A 25346-nucleotide genomic window follows, 5' to 3' on the forward strand; every position below is an offset into this window, starting at 1 on the left:
ATGGAAAACCAAACAAAGGCGAGTCGAGCCGAATCGAGCTGGTACTGTGCAGTGGAAAAGGGGCTTTAGTTTGCTCATGTTCAAAAAACTCCAGAGGTGTGTAAATATGATAGTGAGGTGGTGGGAACTGACTTACGCTCTACTCTCTTCTCCAACATGGCAAGACGGTTTGTGACCTCGGTCTTCAGCTCATTGATCTTGAACGCCCTGCCGTCAGATGGACACAGATTGGAGAGAGACAGAACACTATAATACAATAAATATAAATAAAAATAACTCAAGAATCAGCAACCTGATTAAATAGAGTAAGCTGAAGAAATTATTTACAGTAGTTACAGCATGGGGTGTCAGTGAGTTAAGAGAAGATCTATTGCCGTGTGAGCGCATTCAGCCAGCTGCTTACCTTGAAAACTGCTCTGCTACTTGCGTCAGCACATTCTGAAAGAGTTCCTCTTTATCTGAGGAGAGAGCAAGCGTGGAGCTTCGTTAACACGCACTGTTAACAGATGGCATGACTGTTGATCCACACAAACACACACACAGAGGTGCCTATAGTAAATAGCAACTAGAGGTACAGTGCATCAATAGTCCTGATAAACACACTTGATGACACACCTAGTTTCTCTTTCACAAACACACACACAAACACACACAGAGGTTATGCAAGCCTATCACAGGATATCAGACAGCCAAATCAACAGATGGCAGAGCCAGGACAGTGAGAAGAGAAAAGATAAATAAATGTGCCCCCTTCAAACTGGTCTCACCATCTGTGATCAACAGAGCTTCTGTAGTGAATAAGAACAACAATAAGAAGACAAGCTTGATGTGTTAATGAGTCACTTGTGATTCCTCTTCCTCTTCACACACTGGGAACAGGTTGGACACACAAAGCCATGACATGGGATAAAAGCTCCACTGTAGTGGGCAAAGTTCAACGCAACGGGCCAATAAACTAACAGCTAGGAGATATTGTAAAAAAAAAAAAAAATTGTACATTGTGTCACTCACATTCCGTTTTTTTCATGCGAGGGTCACAGGTCAGTACAGACTAACAGTGTTGTTAAGAAATTCCTCTTCCTCTGACTAAGTGGGCTGGATCATCACCAACAAGCAAAGACTGCTTTCTGCCTAATAATTTCAGTAAACAGGCAAATTTTGTTTGAAATTTTCCCAGTGATAACATGTTTAGTGAGCATTACTGGGCTAAAAATAGGATGTTTCATCATTATGTCAGGTGGGTTTGGCATGAAGTCTAGTAGTTCCACACTGACTAAACATCTCACTGTCAGTATTTGAACATATTTGTATTTGAGTTGATCATTCTTTTACAACCCAGAACCTCAGATGTGGACGATTTTATGTAGTCTAAAGAGGAGCCATATCTCAAAACTGAAAAAGCTTTCAAAGGTTGATACTCAGTGTTTGAAAGCTTGAAATCTAATAAAAAAGCATAAGAATTGAAATCTGAAAACTGGAGTGCATATGTTGGGAAAAAAGTTTTGAAACTTGTGTTGCTGTGATAAGTGTCTGTTGTACACTCAGCTTTGAAAGAACAGTCTGCAATACAAGTGCGCTTTAAGGATGCATACAGCTCTTCCCCTCTCCAGTCTGATGACTCCTCCCCTCCCCAACCTGTAACCTCTGTGCTTCACTGCTGACCAGGTGAGAAGACAGCTGACGAGACTCCACCCTCAAGGCTTGTGCAGACCACAGGACTTTCAGCGTCGGCAGATTACTGTGCAGCTCACACTACACAACTCGCCATCTTGTGACGGTACATGACTGATGGGCAACAGGGGGTCACACACTACACGAGCTGACAGCACCTGTGTCACCTGACGCTGGTCTCCAAACCACGTTTTGTCAAGAAAACACACGTGAAATGTAAAACAGGAAATGACGAGATTCTACACAGGAAACAGCTGTTGTTTGTTATTATAAAGACAGCAATTATAAAGACAAAGAATGTGGGTGAAAGAATGGATTAGCATACGCAGGTAGCAGGGATCGTCTGAGCTACAGAGAGAGCTGGAGGAGAGTAAAAAGTGTTTTGCAGTGAAAAAGTAGCTGCCTGCTCTGCCAGCTGCCTGCTCTCATTGGCTGGATGTGGATGTCGAGTCGGTGGATATTTAGCATGCTAGATATCTGGCTGGCGTCTGCGATGTGTCAATGATGAGCCTGGGAGCCGTTTTGATGCGTCGTTGAGTAGTTCACGCAACGAGTGGCGGCTGCCGATCGATCACTGATGTATCCCCGATCACAGCATGCAAATCGGGCATAAAATCTGGTAATGATTGTCATGTAGTGTGAACTAGGCTTAACAAGGCTGCAGGCCCTGATGGTGTCCGCCCCGCGGGGTGCTCAAAGCCTGTGCTCCCCAGCTATGTGGAGTCCTTCACCAGTCTCCAAAGAGTCCCTCTGATGTGGAAGACATCTTGCCTCATTCCTGTGCCAAAGACACCACGTCTAAGTGGCTCCAAGGACTCCAGACCTGTGGCACTGACCTCCCACATTATGAAGACCCTGGAGAGACTGGTTCTGGATCAGCGGCGGCCCATGGTCAGACCTCTCCTGGACCCACTCCAGTTCGCCCTGACTGGGAGTTGAGGATGCCTTCATCTTCCTGCCCAACCACACCTACGCCCTCCTGGACAAGCTGGCAAGGGCCATGTTTTTTGACTTCTCCAGTCCTTTCAACACCATCCGGCCGGCCCTGCTGGGTGAGAAGCTGACAGCGATGCAGGTGGATGCCCCCCTAGTGTCCTGGATTGTTGACTACCTGACTGGCAGACCACAGTATGTGCGCCTGCAACACTGTGTGTCAGACAGCGTGGTCAGCAACACCGGGGCCCCGCAGGGGACTGTCCTCTCTCCCTTCCTCTTCACCATCTACACCACAGACTTCAACTACCAGTCCTGCCATCTTCAGTTCAAGTTTTCTGATGACTCTGCTGTGGTTGGATGTATCAGCAAGGGTGACGAGGCTGAGTACAGAGCTGTGGTGGGGGACTTTGTCACATGGTGTGAGCAGAACCATCTACAGCTCAACAGACTAAGGACTAAGGAGCTGGTTGTGGATCTAAGGAGAGACAAGGCACCAGTGACCCCTGTTTCCATCCAGGGGGTCAGCGTGGAGGATTACAAATAACTGGGAGCAGGCCTGTCGTTGGGGGGGAGCAGTGCAAAGGTCTATGGTTGACCCTTCAATGGGATCAAGTAGAACACTTTACTTACTGTCTTATATGAATAACAAAACTTTTTATATCTATTTACATGATAAATAAATGTATTATTATCATTAAATCATATTTCATACTTGTCATCTGATAACCCACCACTCGCTACTAAAGCGAGTCGCTTTAAGTGAACACTGTAGCCTGTCAGGGGCCCAGAAAAAGAAATGTCAAAACACACACAGAAAAATAAAATCACAATGGCCAAATTTCTGGCTAAAAAAGTGTTAACAAGCACCTATGTATGACAGGCAAGGTGAGGAGTAAACAGTTAGGCAGACTAGCAAAGCTTTAGCTTGCTTAACCATGAAGTAATAACACCAGAGCTGCCAACTCTCAGCCACTGAGCTGCACTTTATCTAAGGTGCTGAAGTCAAAATTTGCGTGGATTTGTGGTGAGATTTCTGCCTGATCAGAAGTGTTTTCAGTAAGTTTCATTTTTCCACCTCCTCCTCTCATCCATTAGTACAGTCCCAAACAGTTCTGAGTCTGCACATGGGCTAAAGGGGCCAAATCAGCAGAGCAATAACGCAGGCTAGTCCACAGCACAGTATGGGGCAGATAGACTGTTTAAAAATATTATGAATTCTCATTAAATAATACGTTTTTCTTGTAATATTACGACTTTTTTCTCAACATGTCAGAGAACAACGATCTATGGGGTCTATGGGGGAGGGATTCTGAATGTGCAGAAAGTTTTGAACATGTGCAGAAAAACTGCTGAAGCACAGGAGCTATTAATGTCCGGAGTTTATCACTGAATTGAAATTAATTCATTTATCACTGAGGAGAGAAAAGGTGCCATAGTCATATTTTAAGAGATTACTTCCCCAAATAAAGGCAAAGACAAAAGAGGAGGGAAGACTAATCTAAATCATACATGTGTGTCGACTTAGTACAGATTATATTACATGAGAAAATATTTTTATACACATTTAATGTGTATTCAGATATTAATATGTTAATCTGTTGTGTGTGTGTGCAGCATGAAGGGACTACAAAGATTTGTTTTGTTATACAACAACCTTGTAACCTTGTCAAGGTTTATCTACAGGAGAAACATATTTAAAAGTAGCACAAAGTTCCTGATAGCTTTACTGCATTATATTATATTGTCACCTGCCACCTGAATTTTGTGTTTGCCTTTATATTAATAAAGATTAATAACACCCACAAGTTCTCCTGTAACAGCCTCAAGAAAACTGACCAGTTTTGCACATAATTTGACCAATACCTCGATTAATCTAGCTCTCAAGATTGAATTTGAAGGATGTAGTATGTTTATTTGTTCACTCATAATTCGATTTTATTATTTAATGCTTTGCAGTAATTTCTTCAATGTTTGATTTTACTTTTCTTTAATCACTCAAGCATTGAATGGAAATTCCTCTCCTTGTTTTAAGTTAAAAGGAGGAACATAACTGTCACAGTCTAATTTGACAGATTTAAAAAAAACTGTACTGACCTTTTGTGCCTTGTAATCATATTGAATAATTGAATATATATGCGAGCATGGCCTGGATGAGTCTGCAACACTGAATTTGGAAATGGGTGTTACAGACTCTATCGGTGTCACAATAAAGCTAATGGCCAAGAGCTTTGAAATTACCCGTGTTTATATTAGAACTAAGGGTAGGGTGTGTGGAGTTGGTGCTGGAGTGGGTGTTGATGAGGGGCCTAGGGGTGGGTGAGGGGTTTGTGGGGGTGGAGCTGGACTCTCTGTCGGTGGTGTCAGAGAGGAGGATGCTGTCCAAACTACATGTCATCTTGGACAATGTCTCCCACCCACTCCATGATGTGCTGCTCAAACACAGGAGCACTTTCAGTGCAAGACTTATTCCCCCAAAATGCACCACAGAGCGCCACAGGAAGTCATTCCTGCCTGTGGCCATCAAACTCTTTAAATCCTCATCCTCAATTGCATCACGCTAAGGTCATGTCCTGAGCCCACTGAGGTCGTGTCTATCATCACATCTTGTTCTCACGACACCAATATTGTGTATCATTGTCTCTCATGAGTTCAGTGTATTGTCACACCCCTATTTTGAATGAGTTTTAATGTCCCCACCACTTTTCAACACAAAGTGATGCCCTTGCGTGTCAATATCTTTCTCTTGTTGGAGTACACAATTGCAAGTTAACTATACAAACATGTAAGCTTAAACAGACCCCTCTGACACTGTCACTGTGTGTTCATCTGCTTGCGTACCAAAATTTAACAATCATTACCAGATAGCTTTTGTTTTTTTCAAGAGGCAACCTCTGGGGCCAAAAAATTAAGCCATCCCGGAAGTGCCAAAAACTGCAGTTCCTTGAATGCCCTTAGAATCATGTTAAATGTCCAACTTTGCAGCAGAAATAAATATTTTTACAGATACAAATAACCCATTAATTTCAATTAAACAGTTACAGAAAAATGATCTGCGACCTGGCAGGCCAAAGAGTATCACTTGCAGTAGAGCCTCAGCCTCACCGGTGTTGTGCAGAGTTGTTCGAATCATTTATCACCATTGATGAACCACACAAAGAATATTATATCGTTTTTAAATAGCACTTGAAACAGACCTGCTAGGAACCGCGACCTGCATGTCGTTGTCGGCCGCACATCACACAGGCAAAACTGAGCACAAGACCAGTGAATGGCAGGCAAGCAGATAGAAAATGGTCAACAATAAGACTCAGTTTAGCTGGAAATGTACAGTGTAAGTTACACTGAATAATGAATAGAGACTTCAGCTCTGCAGTTCTCAAGATTAAAGCGGAGCTACCGTGTGTAACCCCGCCCCTCCCGCTCGCAATCGCTGCGCACAAACACACATAGGTTTCATGATTTGACTATCAGGGAAGACCTGACAATTCTGATTCAACTATGTAAATCCTTAGTCGAGGACAGCCTATATTACGGTTTGTAATATTTCATACTGATGTTCTTCTTATGCATATGTTAGTATAAACAGACGCAAGGTCCATCACAGGGGAAGCTGAGCCAGGGAGAGCTGAAGGTGAAGGCTTTCATTGTTATGCGCACGCGCGCGCGCACACACACACAGAGCTATATCTATTTAATGGGGCTGCATAGTGGGTTTTGATTATATTTAAAAAAAAACATTGAGTATCCAAGTGTCTATGTTAGCCTATGTATGAGTATTTTTAACTATTTTAGCACTCTGACTGTAAACATGCTGGTAGTTAGCAGTATACTGTGACTTGCCTAAAGTCCACTGACTCCAGCGCAGCCGTGGTTGCGGCTACGTCATTCTAGTCAATGCTTGAGAGTACACCAGACGCGGTCTAGACATGTCAGCAAAATCAGGCAGGCAAAATGCTCTGATTCTTAAATGCTCCTTGTGGAACATTCAGCCTGCTGACGACGGAACAAAACGGGGTCACAGAGATCTGTGAAGGAGGTAGTAGAAGCACAAAAAGAACAAATAATAACAAGTCAATAACGTGAGACAGGCTTCTGAGATGCTTCCAGTAGACGTTGACACCAGGCTCAGGATGGAACAAAACCGTGGCGCAGCCATAACATGCCTTAGGCGGAGTCAGTGGTCAGGCTTGACCTGTTCTTGTTCAGTGCAGTGGTGACTACAAACTGATGAGGCAGGTATCTTAAAGGTCTTTAATACCACAAAAACACTATTAGTGTTAAAATGAAAGTTGTTGTGGTATTGTTATTGCATAAGAACAGTGACAAAAAGGTTATGAATGTGTGGGAAATAAAGATGTTAAGCTAAATAAGTTTTTTTTATTGTCAATGATGCACTCATCTACCAAAATCAATTTGAATTAAAATATTTTAAAATACTTCTCACTGCTAATTTCAATATGCAATTAATTCAGTTAATTTGATTAATTAATTACAACACTTTATCTACTTACAAGATGGACTTTAAAACCAGGACACAGAGGACTGGTCTGTCTCCACCAGCTGAGTTTATAATGTGCCATTTTTTAATGTATGTGGCAAACTAAGCTGAACAGTTACTAAAGACAGACAGCTTTCACTTTAGCTTGTTTGTAACAATAAGCTATTATCTGAACTAGCGCTGTGCTTGTGTAAAACCAAAACACAGCTGCAGTGGATGAGGGAGTGAGCAGATTAAAACATTGCATTTTGCGTGTTTATGCTTATTAAACAGGTGTGTTGGTAAAGAATTGGCTTTTTACTCGCGAAGTCTTTATTGCACCACGTACATACACTAACCAGCGTAGTTGTCGTCAATGTCCGCTGATCAGCTGGCTGACTTTGCTCCGTGTGTGTGTTTGTGTGTGTGGAGTCACTCTGCAGACACAGAGGAGCGGAGAGGCTGCAGGTCAGTCAGTTAGTGAACCTTGAATGGCGGTGATCGGTGCAGAGCATGTGAAACTCACACGACTTCCATTCACTATACATGTAGTTTACTTTTGTTGTCATATCTATTAGATTATGTGCTGGGCCACATGGAGGTTGCTTCAGGGAGGTCCAAGGTCTGTGTTACAAGGGCACTGGCCCCTGTTGGCCCCCCCAAAACCGCCACAGCCTGTACACATGCTGGGTATGTTAAAAAGTAAGCGTTATTTCCCACTTTTACCACAAGATGGAATATTGCTTAGTGAGTAATGTTAGGATCAGCAGCAACAAGGTAGTGCATGGCTGTAATTTGTGTCTGAACAGACCATGTGCTGATAACAATAACAATCTGCTTGTGTATGTCGCAGGTAAGCAGTAAATGCAAGGAATGTACGCATGTAAATAAATGTAAATAGTCAGCGGTAAAGTCGGCTGATCATTTCCACTAATCATGTTTCGGTGCAAGTGAATTGTTGTTAGCTATGTTAACCTAGCAGCTAAGCCAACTGTTGCTGATGACATTGAGACATGTACATGTAACGTAACATGGCAGTACATGTTAGAAATGGTGTCTGTAATACCCATAACATGATGGATGATACATGGAGCTGTATAAAACAGGAGTTTTATGCAGAATACTAATCTGCATAAATATAGGCGCGCCAAATGTATTTCCTTATTAGTATACTGTTTAGGGAGTAATGTCAGGACAGGATTCTTGCACCATTTTTATGCTCACATTTTATGCTTTTAAGACATTTTAAGACCTCAACAAATATAATTTAAGACCTCAAAAAAATGTCAAAACAATTTCTTAGAAAGAGATGAATAGATAGAAAGAGATGTTTCCTATAATAGTAATATTATTTAGCATATTCCCGAATCAGGGAACATAGCTGCAAACACATTTATTCATTTAGCTGACGCTTTTATCCAAAGCGACTTACAATTGCTATACATGTCAGAGGTCGCACGCCTCTGGAGCAACTAGGGGTTAAGTGTCTTGCTCAGGGACACAATGGTGGATGTCTCACAGTGGGAATTGAACCCAGGTCTTCCACACCAAAGGCAAGCATCTTATCTATGCGCCATCACCACCCCAAACACACTACACTATGTCATCATTTGATATAAGTAAATGGTGCCTGCTCAATGTGTCCCTGGCAGTGATATAAAACTGCTTAAAGGCAACGGTCAAGAAGTTGTGAGGGAGTCTGAACTTTCAGGTCTGCTCCGTGCCAACAATGCAGGCATTATATAGCCCGACAAGTAGCCGTTGGTGCATTTTAGAACTCACGGTATTCAGCAAATTTCACCCCTACAGTGCCAAACGTGAACGCAACAAGCAATGTACCGATCTGCTTGTGTATGTTGCAGCCTACAGTAAAGATATTCAAAGCCACACTGAGTTTTTATTCAGATGTGCAACACAAAGCTAAGCTATGTTTATTGCCAACTAAAAACACACTTGACATGACTACTTGAATGAAAATATGTTTGCATTTGATGTGATGTCTCTGTATGAACACAAACATGTGTCATGAAAGACAATGTCAGTGGTAAATGTCTGTACTTGTACAGAGCCACTCAAAGCGCTTTTACACTACATCTGCATTCACCAGTCACACACATTCATACACTGAGCCTAAGTGCTCAAACGGAAACTAACATTCACACTCACTCATACACTGGCGGAATAGCCGCCAGGGGCAAATCGGGGTTCAGTATCTTGCCCAAGGACACTTCGACACGCAACCAGGGGGAGCCAGGGATCGAACCGCCGACCTTCCGATTAACGGCCAACCCGCTCTACCTCCTGAACCACAGCCGCCCCTTATATATATATACGTATTTCTGACCACATAAAGCATTTTTAAACTACATCACATTCATCCCATTCACACATTTATTCACTGAAGGTGCCTCTGCCAACAGAAACAGAAATGCACAATAATACACATTCACAATTTGGGAGTCATTATCTTGTCCAAGGATACTTTGACATGCAGACTGGGGGAGCCGGGGATAAAACCAGGGGACGACTGCTCTACTCCCTGAGCACAGCTGTTTCCTTTTTCTTTTCACTTCCTCCATTTTGTTTTACGTGATTCTTCTTCTTAATTGGTGCATTACCACCACCAACTGGTATGAAGTGTAGGAGTGTGCATCTTCACCGGTCTCACTATTTGATTTGATTACAATTATCCAGTCAACAATTTGATTCGATACCTCGATACATCACGATGCATCACCTCTAGGGGTGGGAATTTCTAGGCACCTCATTACGATTAGGAGGGCTACGATGAGATAGTAAATGGAATAGGATAAAGATGTATTTTTCTTACTGTGTGACTACTTGGTACTTCAAAGTATTTGTAACAATCCAACTAAGTAGGTAGTAATGAAATGCAGCTATTTAATGTAACTTCATATTATAGCTAACGTTGCATAGCATTATTACATTATTACAGAATTATTACTGACCTCTGTTGCTGATAATTTCATTTCTGATGATGCTGTTATTAATATATATTCAGACAGGGGTTGAACTACACACTTTAAAATGCTCCAGCCATTCCATGTTCACTCCGCCAAATCACAACAACAGTTATCTCACAGCGCTTTTCATAAAAGAGCAGGTCTAGACCGTACTCTATATCTAGTGTATTGTAAGTTGATTACTGTAATCTTGTATTGAGCACCATGGGCCTTGAGAAATGGTATTTTGATCATTTGTGTACTTGACATGTGGATAAATGTCATTGAATAAAACGTCTCTTCCTTCCTCCCTTCTCCTTCCTCCTCCGTCCTTTTCTCCTCTGACCCACATCTTTTTTTTTTTATTCCCAGGTAAGAGAAAGGAGAGTGAGAGTGGTATCGATCAGGGGGGCTTGAGGTAAGGCAGAAATTGAAAAGTAAAAAAAACACTTAAAAAAAACAAAAAGACACACTGCGACCTACACTGTACATTAACTGCCAGACTGAAACCAAGCTCTCATGTTTTCCTCTGCCCCGCTCGCTTTCCCCGTCACCTACTACCGCCTGTCACATAGCTGTCCTTTGAATAGCTATTAAGGGTGAGAGTTTGAATCAGCTGCCTTCTTTCTTTCTTACACTTCTGACAGAGAAACATAACGGACTGTTTCTTCTTGCTACCCTACTAAATCTCACCAATCTTTTGAACTCTATATGTTTGTCCTACTTCTATCTAATGGCCTGCTAATGGTATGTTTCCATGATTGTATGGATGCCCCGTTTTTCCCGGTGCACTGAAAATAATGGGTTCCATAACGCAGCGGAGCCATTGTCATGTTGAAGCCATTACGTGGAGTCAGGCAAGAAGCCACCCACAGTGAGCTTCACAATTGCTCTTGCGTGCGTGACATCTCAGTTTAAGAGTTTAGTTGGACACTATATGTATCTTTCTTTTCATCCCCTCACTCTGCTGTCAAAGCCATCCTTACTCTGTCTGAAGGATTTGTTCTACATATGCATATATTCAGTGTGCATTCCTGTCAGTGATGATGCTTCAATGTGAATCAGTTGTTATGCAGTGCTGTATTAACATAGGACAACACATTTGTCTGACAAAACATGGACATGAACAGTTGTTGACTTCTCCACTGCTTTGCTCTTTTGATCTGAGTGAAATGACTATACGATCTCTACCAGTCAGTGAATTGTTGTGGCTGATTGTGTTTTATGATTAGGGTTGTTGTGAAAAGAGGGAGGAGTGGCAGTGGAGTGATTGTGGACCAGATCAGTTTTAGGAGGTCCGTGTCCGAGTTCAACACTACCACTGATATGATGTTAAGTCTACATAAAACTATTTATATGGCTTAGTGAAGTGGTTACGGGATCAGGAGCTTTTTATGTATGTTTTTCCTGGTGTGTGTATGCGTGGGTGGCTGTGTGGGTGTGGGCCAAAAGAGAACGGTGTAACAAATCTCCACATTTAATACTTTGTCATGTTTTTATTCCAATGTCTCTTTTGCTGTCTGCATGTTTAAGACAACTGAAGCAGACAGTTTGCAGAAAAAAAAAAAACATAAATAAATAATCCCTTCAGTGTCAATAGGGACCTCACACGTTTAGTGCTCAGGCCCTAACAAAGCATGTGGAAATAGGAAACAGAACACAAGTACAAGAAACATTCATAACTAGGGTTGTGATGTGTTCTTGGAATTATATCACAATACATGGACTGCTTGTATAAAGCTCTTTTCTACCTGAACCAAAGCATTCATTCAGTCATTCAACATGCTAGCTTGCTCATTGGGAGTAATTTGGGGTAAGTGTCCAGTCACACACATTCATACACTGAGCCTAAGTGCTCAAACAGAAACTAACATTCACACTCACTCATTCAGGGTTCAGTATCTTGCCCAAGGACACTTCGACACGCAACCAGGGGGAGCCAGGGATTGAACCGCTGCCCTTCCGATTAACGGCCAACCCGCTCTACCTCCACAGCCGCCCCATGTACAGCAGCTCCTTAGGCAGGTTGAGCTTTCTGAGCAGGCGCAGGAAGTACATCCTCTGCTGGGCCTTCCTGATGACTTTAGGTCCTGGAATATAGTGGATCCCAGAAACCTGAAGGATTCCACAGCAGACACAGGGCTGTTGAGTATGGTGATGGGGGCAGAGTGGGGGGGCTCTTTCCTGTCTGTAGGCCGACTCATCACCGTCCCGGATGAGGCCGATGACCGTTGTGTCGTCAGTGAACTTCAGGAGTTTGACAGATGGGTCTCCTGAGGTGCAGTCGTTGGTGTAGAGGGAGATGAGCAGTGGGGAGAGCAAACACCCCTGGGGGGCGCCAGTGCTGATAGTCCAGGTTTCCCAGCCTCACTTGCCGTCTCCTGTCAGTCAAGAAGTCTGTGATCCACTGACAGGTGGAGGCTGGCACAGTGAGCTGGGTGAGTTTGGAGCTGAGGATGTCCGGGATGATGGTGTTGAACGCCTAGCTGAAGTCAACAAACAGGATCCTTGCATGTGTCCCTGGAGAGTCGAGGTGTTGCAGGATGTGATGCAGACCCAAGTTGACAGCATCATCCACTGACCTGTTAGCCCTGTAGGCAAACTGCAGGGGGTCCAGCAGGGGGCCTGTAATGTCCTTCAGGTGGGCCAACACCAGTCTTTCAAAGGACTTCATGACTACAGATGTCAGGGCGACAGGCCTGTAGTCATTTAGTCCAGAGATGGAGGGTTTTTTGGGGACTGGGATGATTGTGGAGTGTTTGAAGCAGGAGGGAACTTCACACAGATCCAGTGATCTGTTGAAGATCTGTGTGAAGATGGGGGCCAGCTGGTCAGCACAGATTTTCAGGCAGGATGGGGAGACACTGTCGGGGCCAGGAGCCTTCCTGATCTTCTGCCTCTGAAAGAGCTGCCGCACATCCTCTTCAAAGGGAGTACAGTGCAAAAACCCCGCTGTCTCAGTTTAACCAGTGCGCCAGCTCACCTTCCCCTTCCTGTTTCCGAAGGATCCCAAACAGAGGTGCCGCTCCTTCAACTAATAACTCCGGGAAAGTTCCAGGTTCGATCAGGAGCGGTGTAATAGTGTTAGCAGTTGAAAGTCCGATGTTTAAGAGCTCTTCTCTGGTAAAAGTTACCAGAGAGGGACAGCAGAAAACAGAGTTAATAAACAAAAACACAAAAAGCACTGCGGAGCATAATCCAGAGGCTGCCATCTTGCGCGGTGCCAGAGAGAAATTTATATATTATCTGTGAGCAAGTCTCCCAAGGCCCTCCTGGCTTCATCAAGCTGAGTTAGATCATTTGTAGATAGTTGGCTTTTATGTCTCTGTTCCAATCGTTGGCTTCCCGAAGTCTTGTCTTAGCTGACTAATCTTTCCCCTCAAAACTAGTGATGTCCCGCTCGTGTCATTGAAGTGAAGGTACTGAGCCAATTCTGCCTTTATATGATCCTTAAATGCATCATCATTTAGGAGTGAGACCTTTAAGTGCCATAGGCGTGGGCTAGAACACCTACCCAGATCAAACTAACTGGGGCATGGTCACTTACGGTTATGTTATGTATTTTACAATCCAGTACTCTGTGAGAGTCAGTTTTAGTGACAAAGAAATAATCAATGCTGGAGTATGAGGAGTGTGGATTTGAATAGAATGTTTAATCCTGGCCCTTTGGGTGTATGTGTCTCCATGCATCAAGGAGACCTAGATCCTCCGTCATTTGCTTTAGAATCCTACTGGCCCCTGAAGGCATGGCAATTGATTGTGGGTTTTTATCCATACTATTTGACAGAATGCCTCCAATCAAAATGATTCCTTCAGTTTTTTCTACAATCATTTGACAAATTTTCTTAAAGAATGTAGGATTGCTTTCATTTGGAGCATAGATATTCAGCATGGAGACACACCACAAACACCACCACAGATAAACCTCTATCTGTAATTTCTGAGTGTAAGCGAAACTGTAGCGAGCTATGCAACAATATTGCCACCCCGCGCCTTCTATGAGATGAAAAATTCTCTTAAGTTTCGTATGTTCAGAGTCTGATAGGTGGCTTTCTTGTATAAAGGCTATTGTACATTTATGATGTTTAAGCTCATTGAAGATCTTTTTCCTCTTTACAGGGCTATGTAGGCCCTTAACGTTATAGCTAATTACTTTTATGCTATCCATTAACACTTTGCGTAGCAAACTTGAGCGCGCACTCTGTTCACGTTCTACAAACTCAGCTCAGACAGCTGCAGGGAAGCTTCAACTCATCTTATCAAATGAAACAGTCCCTTAACTCATGGTTTCAATGGTAAACCACCACAACAATAACAATTACCTACAAAAAACATATTCTAAGCAGACACATTTTAACAATACATCAATCATAAAGTAACATTTGTATTTTAAACAATTGGGAAACTTATTAGCAAATTTGAACAAAACTCCCTTCCCAACAATGCATAATGGGGAGTCTGAGGGGCGGACTTAGGGTTTGAAGCCTTCCATAGCTTACGTTTAGTTCCGTCCTCTGTTGGCTTCAACTTCCACTGGAAGCCCCTCAGCATTCAGCAGCAGGGTGTGCAGCCTGCACAACGTTAATAACTTGTTATTTGTCCTTTTGTGATTCTACTTTCTTCTTCACTGTGGCCCGCATTAGTTTGCTCATCCCACAAGGAGCATTTCAGAATAAGAGCGTTTTGCCTGTGTGATTTTGCTGACATGTTTAGATTATGTTGATTTGGTGTTTAGTGCTGGCTTTATGTACTTCTACTATGATTAATTAGGCTATCTAGTTAAATTGTTTCTGTTTTAACTGTGTTTATTGTTGACATACGATCAGGAGTCTGTACAGGGTATTTTACTTTGAAAATTGACCGGATTCTCACTGTTTTATGTCTGACTTCCTGCCCGGTTCATCTACTCAGTGCTGCTTGACAGATGCCACGCAAAAATACACTGGTTTCTTCTCTCTGGAGCAGAGCAGGAGACACTTCTGGGATGCCCCGCAGTGCTTCTGGTGTGAGCACAGACTAGAATGGCTGTCATCCGCTCCGGCAGCCGCGATGCAGACACACTCAGTGAGTCCGGGGGTCATGTAAACTTGGTATTAAATGACTTGGTAGCAGGTGGGCACTGTGATGAAGCTCCACCCTCATCTTGAAAACTTAAGTGTTCACATACGCTACTTTAATGGTCAGTCCCAAAAGTCAGTAGATGAACACGGCAAAGACTATACCTGGTTTGGTACCTGGATTTGTCCCATAGACCAGGGGTTTTCAAAGTGTGAGGCGGGCCTCCCTAGGGGGGCTCCAAACAGTTTCAGGGGAGGCTCAGGGAATGGAAATGAAACAATATTACATTACTTATTGCATTAGTTATCTAAAGGAGATCACATAGAATAGCATATATGTGTGAGAGTTCAGAGCTACAGTAGGTTTCCCCCCATCAGAGTCAGAAACTAATAAATGGCTTAGGACAGACCTTTATTAAAACTACTTGGTGCAGTCAGAAGTTATGTCAAACAGCAATAGTAGGCATTTCCCAAGCTTTGTCTGAGGAGAGGCCCGCAGTCACTTTGAAAACCCCTGCCTGTATATAAATCCCCTAACTGTATATTCAATTCAATTCTATTTATATAGCGCCAAATCACAAAAACAGTTATCTCACAGCGCTTTCCTAAAAGAGCAGGTCTAGACCATACTCTATACTGTAATGTACTATACAGTATATAAAAAGGTTAGTCCGCAAAAAGTAGTAGTTTGGTGTTTGTGTGAACAAGGTGGCCTGGGGCCGAGTCAAATTCCCGGCCTGAATTCTTGTGTCAGTCCGCCCCTGCTGGTGTGTAATACCTTTTTGTATGTATTAATTAAGTTATAATTGCGAGGTGTTCAAAAATCCTCTGTTGGGAGTAGCCCTTGAACCTCCCAGGTCATTTTCTTTTGTATTGGGTGGCCAGGTGTCAGTTTTGTTTATAATCCAATCAGTGCCAATCAGAAAGCAGTTTTGCAGCCTACCGGGTTTTGAGGGGGCGGACTAAAAGGGAAAATTGGAAAAGAAACACAGACGGAAAAAAAGACAAAGCTGAGGAAAGAACAGCGACATGCAAGCCAAAGTTGTTAGTTGCTGTAAATACATCCCAAGTTTAAATTCTAGTAACCCCTCACCAATTCATTCCCCATGCACATGATAAATCCAAAAAAAAAAGTGGAATTGAGTGGGAGGGCTACATAACATATTTTTAAAAGGCAATTATTTAGTAATGAAAATAACCAATACGATTATAGATGAAAACAGAACCAATAAATGTATCAATAAAATCCTCACAATATAAAATAAATACAATATAAATGGCAGCAGGTAAAGACAAAGTTTATCACTCTTCGTTAACAAGTGGGATGTATCTCTAATTAATAATTAATTTACTATTTATAAAGATTAAACATGACAATTCATTTTAATCTTGTTATTTTAAACAAAGTTTTGTGTTGGAGTTATTTTACATTTTGACACCCAGATTAAATGTATATTGGTTCCAAATATCGGTCATCGGTCTAATTGGTTACTAATAATCAGTATCGGGATCGTCCCGGAAAAAAACATATCAGTCGATCTATTGTGTTTGTATTATTTTTGCCTTGTCTGCTCTGTGTTTCTGTGTCTTGTGTTCAGTCTACTTGTTTCCTGTTCCCTGTTCTGTCTAGTTTAGTTGGTTACCTCTGCCTGTTTTATTGTAATGTTATTCATGGTCTGTGTCTGCTTGTGGTTTGTTTACTCATAATTCTGATCTGTTCCGTTCAGTTTCAAGGTTTGTCTTGTCGTTCTGTTTGCCCTATTTTAGTTGGCCTCATTGTATTCGGTTGTTTCAGTTTTGTAACTTGTTTGTGTTCTGGCTGTAAGTTCTGTCTTCATGTATCTCACCTGTATATTCCCTCCCAGCTCGTTAACCCTGTGTATATATTACACTCTGTTTCTCAATCTTGTTGGTTCTATGTACCTTGTAGTGCTCTATCGCCTGTCACTGCCTCATGTTCCTGCCTACCTTGCTGTTTTGTATTATTATTTGGACTCAACCATTGCTTGTAAGGAAGCTTACCTTTGTTTAATTTAATCACTGAACTAAACCTGCCTGTATCCGTGTCCTGCATTTGGGTCCTCACAACCACACAACCACACCCACACAAATACATTCTGATGTCTGTATTTGCTACACACTTGTATGCTTTTAAGCTCATACTTTAACATTTAATAGATCTGAGTGAGTTAGTGTGTGTGTGTGTGTGTGTGTGTGTGTGTGTGTGTGTGTGTGTGTGTGTGTGTGTGTGTAGTCCCTGGAACTCACCAGCAAGCTGTCCTCCAGTCATAGGCACCACTCGGTACGGTGACCTTCAAAACAACAGGACACATACACTGGTTAGTTTGGAGAGTAGAGATGCTGTGAAGCTGAAATAAATTCCACATTGATCAATGTTGATCTGCAACTTTACCTTAGTTTTATTTCTTGGTTTGTAGCTCAAATCAGTTTATTAAGGTTCTTCTGATTTATTTGATTTAGTCTTGTTTTGCTTATTCAAGTGGGAAGACAGACAAACATGCTCACACACACACTGTTTACAAGGAAGATTACTCTCAGATGATGATCATCAAATAATAGGTGTCAGATTTAACCTTACAATAGCAAACATTCACACACACACACACACACACACACACACACACATCAAGCTTGACAAAGCATGTTTTAGATACTAAGAATAACTGATGGTCAGTCCACCTTTATGTTTTGGTATAAGTGGACAATTTGAATGAACTGGACTGCTGATGTCTCATTGAAGGTCACTGTGATCTACCAAACAGCATGTCCCTACCAATATCCAGTGACTAATTAATTAAAAATTACGGTTTTTAACAGCTCTCATTCTCTACTATGAGTCCATTTTAAAGTTTTTCACTAGCAAGGATCACACAATCAACAGGTACGATTAAGTGATTTATTGATGATCGACACAAAGATGTACGAGGCTTGCAGTTGCTGAATAGACATTAGAGGTGTTGTGGGGAAGCTACGATAGGGAAATCCGGCATAGCACCCGGGCACGACGGACCCCCAAAAGGTTCTAGTTACGTGAGAGCATTGGCTGATCTGAGGTCTTTGAGATCTGAATGAGTGTGATGATGGTACGTTTGGGAGGATCAGCGGCGCATGATATGTATTGGGAATGATGTTGGAGGCTGAAAGGGTAGCAATAGTTCAAGAGGGTCTTGCAAGGGTTCAGGGTCATTGGACTCCGGAGAAAAGATGGTTTCTTTAGTAGAACGCGGTGTTGTTTGGGGAATGAGTCTGAATTGCAAGTATGACGCCGAAGGTTGAGACGAGGGGAGATGCAGGGAGATGAAACACGAGTGGGTGTGAACGTAGCTTCTAAGGTTCGGGACGACTAAGTGATGCGATTACGTTGTACTAGTTGTGACGTGGCGGGAGGTCTTCAAGCTGGCCTCTAGCACGAGAGAGAGCTATGCTGTAAATGTTAAGCTTTTGGCGACCATTCCGCTGCGAACCATCTATCCTTATAGAACCCCCAAACCGTGGACTGGGAGCGAGCAGAGGTAGTCTTTGGCATCCTGGTGCCGAAAGCCCCTTCTAATTGTAACAACTGTTCCCTCGATGTCTATGAAGATTCTTAGTCATCCAGGTCATAGTTATCCAACGAAGGTTAAAATGAAGGGCAACTGGACTTGGTTGAAGGTACTGGAAGACGTTTCGTCCCTTATCCAAAGGACTTCTTCAGTTCTGACTGACTGGCAGGGAAACTCAGCTATATAACCTCAGTGGGGTCGTTATCCCGGGTCATCGATACCGCTGGTTCGTTAGTGTTCCTTGTTGCTGTGACGACAGTCGTTACAGTCGTTAAGACTACCTGTGGCCAAGACTGAACGACCATCGTACACCAGGGTTGAGAAGCCGTCATTGAACAGGGGAGGGGGTCTACGCCACCACTTATCCCCCACTTACAATGCTGTCCTTTCATCACTTCCCAGGAAACTCAATAAACATAACCTATTGGCCTCAGGTGAAGATACCAACGATGGTCGTTCAGTCTTGGCCACAGGTAGTCTTAACGACTGTAACGACTGTCGTCACAGCAACAAGGAACACTAACGAACCAGCGGTATCGATGACCCGGGATAACGACCCCACTGAGGTTAAATAGCTGAGTTTCCCTGCCAGTCAGTCAGAACTGAAGAAGTCCTTTGGATAAGGGACGAAACGTCTTCCAGTAGCTTCAACCAAGTCCAGTTGCCCTTCATTTTAACCTTCGTTGGATAACTGTTCCCTCGAAACGACTTTAGTGTGAAACTTCTGGTCGCCTGACCAGTGGCACAGTCGGGTTGGCAATGACAGGGAATGAGCCGCGGGGGCGGGTCATCACGGCTTCCAGGTGTCGAAGGCCCCTTTTAGTTCGAACAACTGTTGACTCAAAATGATTTTAGCTCAAAACGACTGTCGAAAGTCTGTTTGCTTGAACGACTTAGTGTAAGAGACTGCTCGCTCTAATTTTAAGCTCGAAACGGCTTTCGCACTTTAACGCTTAGTTTGAAAACTTGTTAGCTTGAAAGACTGTTCACTCGAATGATTTTGGATTGAATGAAATGACTATTGGCTCGTGATAGCTAGAAAAGCTGTTAGTTTGATGTTCGCTCGAAACAACTATGCTTGAAGCGACTGAGTGTTTGAAGCGACTTTAGCGTGAAGTGACTTAACGCGATGTGAGTGACTTAGCTTGGACGACTGTTAGCATGACCTTAGCTCAAAATGACGTTACCTCAATGTGAGCTTGAAGCGAGCGAGTTCAAAGCGACTGAGCTCAAAACAACTTTGGTTTACAATGACTTGATCGTTGGAATGACTGTTAGTCCAATGTTTGCTCGAAACGACTGTATTTACATTTATTCATTTAGCTGACGCTTTTATCCAAAGCGACTTACAATGGGTTGTATACTCGATGTGAGCTTGAACCGACTAAGAGGTTGAAGTGACTGGGAGTTCAAGCGGCTGATAGCTTGAAGCTACTTTAATGCAAAAGGCTGTAACGCGAAACGACTTGGACATTGAAAATGACTGGTGAGTTCGTCGAAATAATCCATCATCTGATGGTGATTTCCGACACTTCTCAAAGAGGTAAGTGAATGGATGGAGTAGCTTATGATGATTGTGAGCTGGATGTTAGCTGAAACGATTGTTGGCTCTAAACTATTTTGGTTTAACGACAGTTGGGTTGAAGGACTGTTCGACGTTCGCTCGAGGCGACTGTTAGCTCAACGTTTTCTCGAAAACGACTTACCTTGAAGACGACTTAACTAGAAACTACTGTTTGCTTGAAATGATTATACCGATTTAGGTAAAGACTCAAAATGCCTTTGCTAAAAAAAAAAGCTGTAGGGTCGAAGTGACTTTTAGCTGAATGTTATTTAGAGCTGACTGTGAGCTCGAACGACTGTTTGCGTTAGTTTGAAACAACGGAGCTTGGAGAGACTGAGCTTGAGACGACTGTTAGCCGGATTCTAGCTCGAGATGGATGTTAGCTTGAAAGGACTGTTAGCCGCATGTTAGTTAGAGACGACTGTGAGCTCGAGACAACAGAGTCTGACGATAGCGCGAAATGACTGAGAGCCGGATGTTAGCTTGAAAAGACGGAGCTTGAAGTGAATGTTGGCTCGGGACAACTGTTAGCCGGATGTTAGCTCGAGACAACTGACCTCGAAACGACTGAGAGCCGGACGTTAGCACGAAACGACTGAGAGCCGGAGAGCCAGATGTTAGTGCAAAACGACTGAGAGCCGGACGTTGGCTCGCAAGCGACTGTGAGTCCCTACTAACGCCCTCTGCTGAGGTTAGTGGTAGGGTGCGGCAGGGGGTGCATCTCTGTGCCAAACCCCTGCTGCAGGCAGCTGATGTGGCTGCTTGGTGTAATTGTTCTCTGTTACTGTGGTTGGCTGAGGGTGGGCGGCTGGGGGCCCTGGCATCCCGGTGCCCAGTGGCCTGGCTGATGGTAGGTGGCCGGGGACACTAGTATCCCGGTGCCCCGGCTGGAGCCGGTTGCTGAAATCACTGCTGTGGTTCCTAGAGGTGTATGACTGGAGGTGATTGCATCTCGGTGCCGGGAGCCCCTACTGGGACTGGCTGCTGTATAATGTAAGCTGCTGGTGCTGTAAGCACTGATGCGAGGTGGATGCTCCAGAATTCAGTTGTTGGAATCCCGCTTCCTGTGGTACAGATGTTTACTATCTTGAGCTGGCGGAAATATGTGAACTGTCCCTTTAACAGTGGCGCTGACGTCATGGCGTGCTTAATGGGTCACCCGGAAGGGAGCTGGTGTTGACGGAAATGTGGGCATGCCATGCGGACATTATAGCGTTGAAAAGTTTGTTGTATTGTCTTATCTGTCAACGGGATTCTTTCATCTTCGACAGTTTTCTAAAGAGTGACTATAGTCTGTTTCGAAATCGTTTCTAAAGACTGTTCGACTGTGATCGGCTGTGAGGCGGAGGATTCGCGGGTGAAATGTTCCTGATTGTTGAGATGAAGCGGACCATGGAAGAGATGGAGTTAAGCTGGACTCGCCCACTTCCTGGCCGGCTTTACGATTGTGGAAACGGGGTCTCAGCATGGAGACGGAAGAGAAGAATTCGTCTTCTGGTGCAGGGTCTGCTGTCGTGGACATTGAAAATGACTGTGGTGAGTTCGTCGAAATAATCCATCATCTGATGGTGATTTCCGACACTTCTCAAAGAGGTAAGTGAATGGATGGAGTAGCTTGTGATGATTCATCGTATGGTATAGCAGCGTTAACGTAGCGTGCTCGATAACCTGTTGGTTGGTCTGAGTTCGGGTGGGGAATGCGAGAGCCGTGCAGGATGAGAGCAAAGAAGGGGAGTCAGGACGTGTGGGTATTTATGGAAATGCTGGCGATGACGTGGTTGGTCCCGCTCCTGAAACTCTGCTAATTAGCACCACCAAAAGATTACGCCCCCATGCCATATGCCTCACAGAGATCTGCTGCCTACCGTTTTCAGACCCTCAACAACTTAATTTCTAAAACGCGACTAGTAACAAATCTAGTGAGTTATTCAGACCATCAGGGGTAAGTGAGAAAACTCTTACTATTCTGTAAGCTAATTTACTCTCCTGCATATTGTTCAGAGAAATCTCAGCCAGCGTCTCTAACTCTCTTCTCGCACTGTGCGCATGCAGGCAGGAATGGGTTGCTATGGTTACAAAGATGCTGTTTGTCTCATCTTTGTAACCATAGTCTCTGAGGCCCATTCCACACTATTGCTACGTTTGCACCTCCCGTCCAAACTAAAACGGCGAAAGGAAGACCTAAAACGGAGATGTTTGAAAATGCTACCAAATCCGTCTGAAACTTCACAACAGCACAGGAGAACAGTGAAACAGACAACACAAGAAGAGAAAAGGGAGCTAGACAACACTCAAGGAGAACAAGGAAACCACACATGAGGAACCGAGGTTTAACCAAACCAAGCATTCTCTATCTCTCCACCGTTACATATTCCATATGTATGGGAAACTCTTTAAGACACCCTGCAAGGGAGGGTTCCTGCCCATGAGGTAGCAATGCCACAGGGGTTGAGTGTGCCCTGGGTGGGACAGGCACACCTAAAAACACATGCTTGCATAGCATCCACCACCCAGTGGGACAGCCTTGACTTTGACAAAGGCCTATATAGGTGACTCAGCTCAAAACAAATGAAGAGCTGGTCAGTCTTCCTAAGGGCCCATGTGCGCCTGACGTATTCCGCCAGTGCTCTGAACGGGTACAGCGTGGACTGGGTTGGCTCAGCCACCTGTCCCTCCACAGGGGAGAAAAGTGACTATAGCGCAACTGGCTAGGTCAGATGGAATTCAGACAATAACTTAGGCAGGAAAGCCAGATTGGGGCAAAGAATTACACCCAACCCATCTAGTGAGAACCTACAGCATTGACTGAACTGATGCGCATGTAGCTCACCTACCCTTCTGGTGGAGTTTTAAGCCAATAGGAACAGTTTTAAGGGAGAGCCACTTCAGATCAGCAGACCAAAGGGGCTCAAAGGGCGATTGCAGAAGTTCCCCAAGGATCACGCCCAAATCCCTATGAGGGACCTAAAGGTCTGCTTTTATGAATCAACAGCCTCTAAAAGCCTCTGAGAAACCAGGAAATCAGAATCAGCCAGGTATGTGTACACATACAAGGAATTTGACTCAGGATTGTACATTGCTCACGATGTGCTTACTCAGTGTTTCCCACACATAGGCTTTACTTGGGCGGGCCACCCAGGTAGATTAACAGCCGCCCAAGTAAATTTGGCAACCTATTTTAAAATTCTTTTTGATTGCAGTGCAGCACATATTCGCTCCGCACATCCTCTCACTCAGTCGCGCTCTTTCTCTCTCTCTTGTAAACACGGACAACAGATCCATCTGTGAATTGAATGGTTGGTATTAATCTGTCCAACACAATGCTGTCAATGTCGGAGACCCATCTTCAAAACAGTTATTAGCAAGCATGTAAGGAGCCTAGCTAATAAGGATAGCTATGTTAACTTTGGAAAACAGCTGTCGAAGTTAGCACGCTGTATAACTGATAGTCAACAGGTGCGTTCGAGATAACTGGCTGACTTTCACCGACTTGATAGGGAAATAAAAACAGCGCCGTCAAGTCAGACACAATCTACCTCCGGTAGACTGCGTGAGCTTAAAACAATGATGACTGATGAAGCCCACAAAGAATAGTATAGTGTTTGAAAGGAGAACTTTAACGCATTTTTATGCAATTCTTGGCAGGCACGCAAAATTCGGCACACCATATATAACACACGTATACAGTATATACAATATGACAATATAACAATATGAACAGTATGATAAGCTCTGAAATAGAGGGATGAATAATAAGTGGTAACCAGTAAACAGGTGGCTGACTAGAGAGAGTTACTGAGTTATTACACAGGAACTGTTCCTGACGATGTGAGTCTGAAGTCAGCTGTTGATCAGAGTGATGGCTTGTGGGAAGAAACTGTTCCTGTGTCTGTTCGTTTTGGTGTACAGTGCTCTGTAGCGCCTACCAGAGGGGAGAGAGAGGCTGGAACAGATTGTGTCCGGGGTGAGATGAATCTGCAGTGATGTTTCCTGCCCATTTCTTTTCCTGGGATATAGTGGATCCCAGGAACCTGAATGATTGACCTGAAATGTGCATGACTGGTGAATGCAGATGTAGTGTAAAAGCGCTCTGAGTGGTCGAAAAGACTAGAAAGGCGCTATACAAATATGGAGCATTTACATTGATTCCACAGCAGACACATGGCTGTTTAGAATGGTGACGGGGGGGGGGGCTCCTCCTGAAGTCCATGATCATCTCCACAGTTTTGAGCGTGTTTGTAGGCCGACTCATCACCGTCCCGGATGAGGCCAATGACTGTTGTGTCATCAGCAAACTTCAGGAGTTTGACAGATGGGTCTCCTGAGGTGCAGTCGTTGGTGTAGAGGGAGAAGAGCAGTGGGGAGAGCACACACCCCTGGGGGGCGTCAGTGCTGATACTCCGGGTGTTAGAGGTGATGTTCCCCAGTCTCACCTGCTGAGGGTCTGCACAGATTTTCAGGAAGGATGGAGACACACCGTCTGGGCCAGGAGCCTTCCTGATCTTCTGCCTTTGGAAGAGCCGGCTCACATCCTCTTCACAGATGAGTGCAGGTGAGGGGGGTTGACAGCGTGGCAGTGGGGGAAGGTGAGTGAAGTTAGAGTGGGGGAGAGGTGTGACTGTGGGCTTTTCAAACCTACAATAAAAGCCATTCAGCTCATCTGCCAGTTGTTAAGTCCCAGCAGTGTTGGAGGATGGTCTATAGTTAATGAGTGTCACAACACTGACGCAGGATTGTTGGCTGCAAAGCTGTTATTTAGCTTTTCAGCGTAGCTCCTGTTTGCTGCTTTGCCCTCTTTAGTCAGTGTGTTCCTGGCCTGGTTGTACAGGACTCCGTTGCCACTTCTGAAGGCCTCCTCTTTGGCCTAGCAAAGCTGCCTGAGTTTCGCTGTGAACGAGTGTTTGGTTGTTGTATGTGTGGAAGGCTTTAGTCTGCACGCACATGTCTGATGAAAAACTGATCACACTGTCAGAGTGTCAGTTCATCCAGGTCAGTGGCTGCAGCCTTAAAAACACTCCAGTCAGTGCAGTCAAAGCAGGCCTGTAAATCCAGCTTTGACTCGTTGGTCTATCTTTTCACACTCTTCCGGGCTTCTTGCATTATCCTCACCACAGG

At 43.9% G+C, this 25346-nt stretch overlaps 1 protein-coding gene across 6 annotated transcripts in view; it reads right to left on the reverse strand.

Moving 5' to 3' along the window:
- The window catches only part of pde9a (phosphodiesterase 9A), a 123207-nt gene that overhangs the window by 39968 nt on the left and 57893 nt on the right, over nt 1–25346 (reverse strand). For 5 of the 6 annotated variants that reach the window (XM_038719736.1, XM_038719737.1, XM_038719738.1 and 2 more), the window contains 3 exons: nt 17373–17416; nt 404–458; nt 137–207 (listed from right to left, as the gene is read on the reverse strand). In XM_038719736.1, the coding sequence (XP_038575664.1) occupies nt 137–207; nt 404–458; nt 17373–17416 (170 nt within the window). Of the gene's footprint in view, nt 1–136; nt 208–403; nt 459–767; nt 876–17372; nt 17417–25346 lie in introns of those variants that run through there. The other variant, XM_038719741.1, reaches the window with a different exon arrangement.

Source organism: Micropterus salmoides, unplaced genomic scaffold (genome assembly GCF_014851395.1).
Source record: "Micropterus salmoides isolate LMB-PRFRI ecotype aquatic unplaced genomic scaffold, ASM1485139v1 Ms_hic_scaffold_15, whole genome shotgun sequence".
NCBI classification, from domain to species: Eukaryota; Metazoa; Chordata; class Actinopteri; order Centrarchiformes; family Centrarchidae; genus Micropterus; species Micropterus salmoides.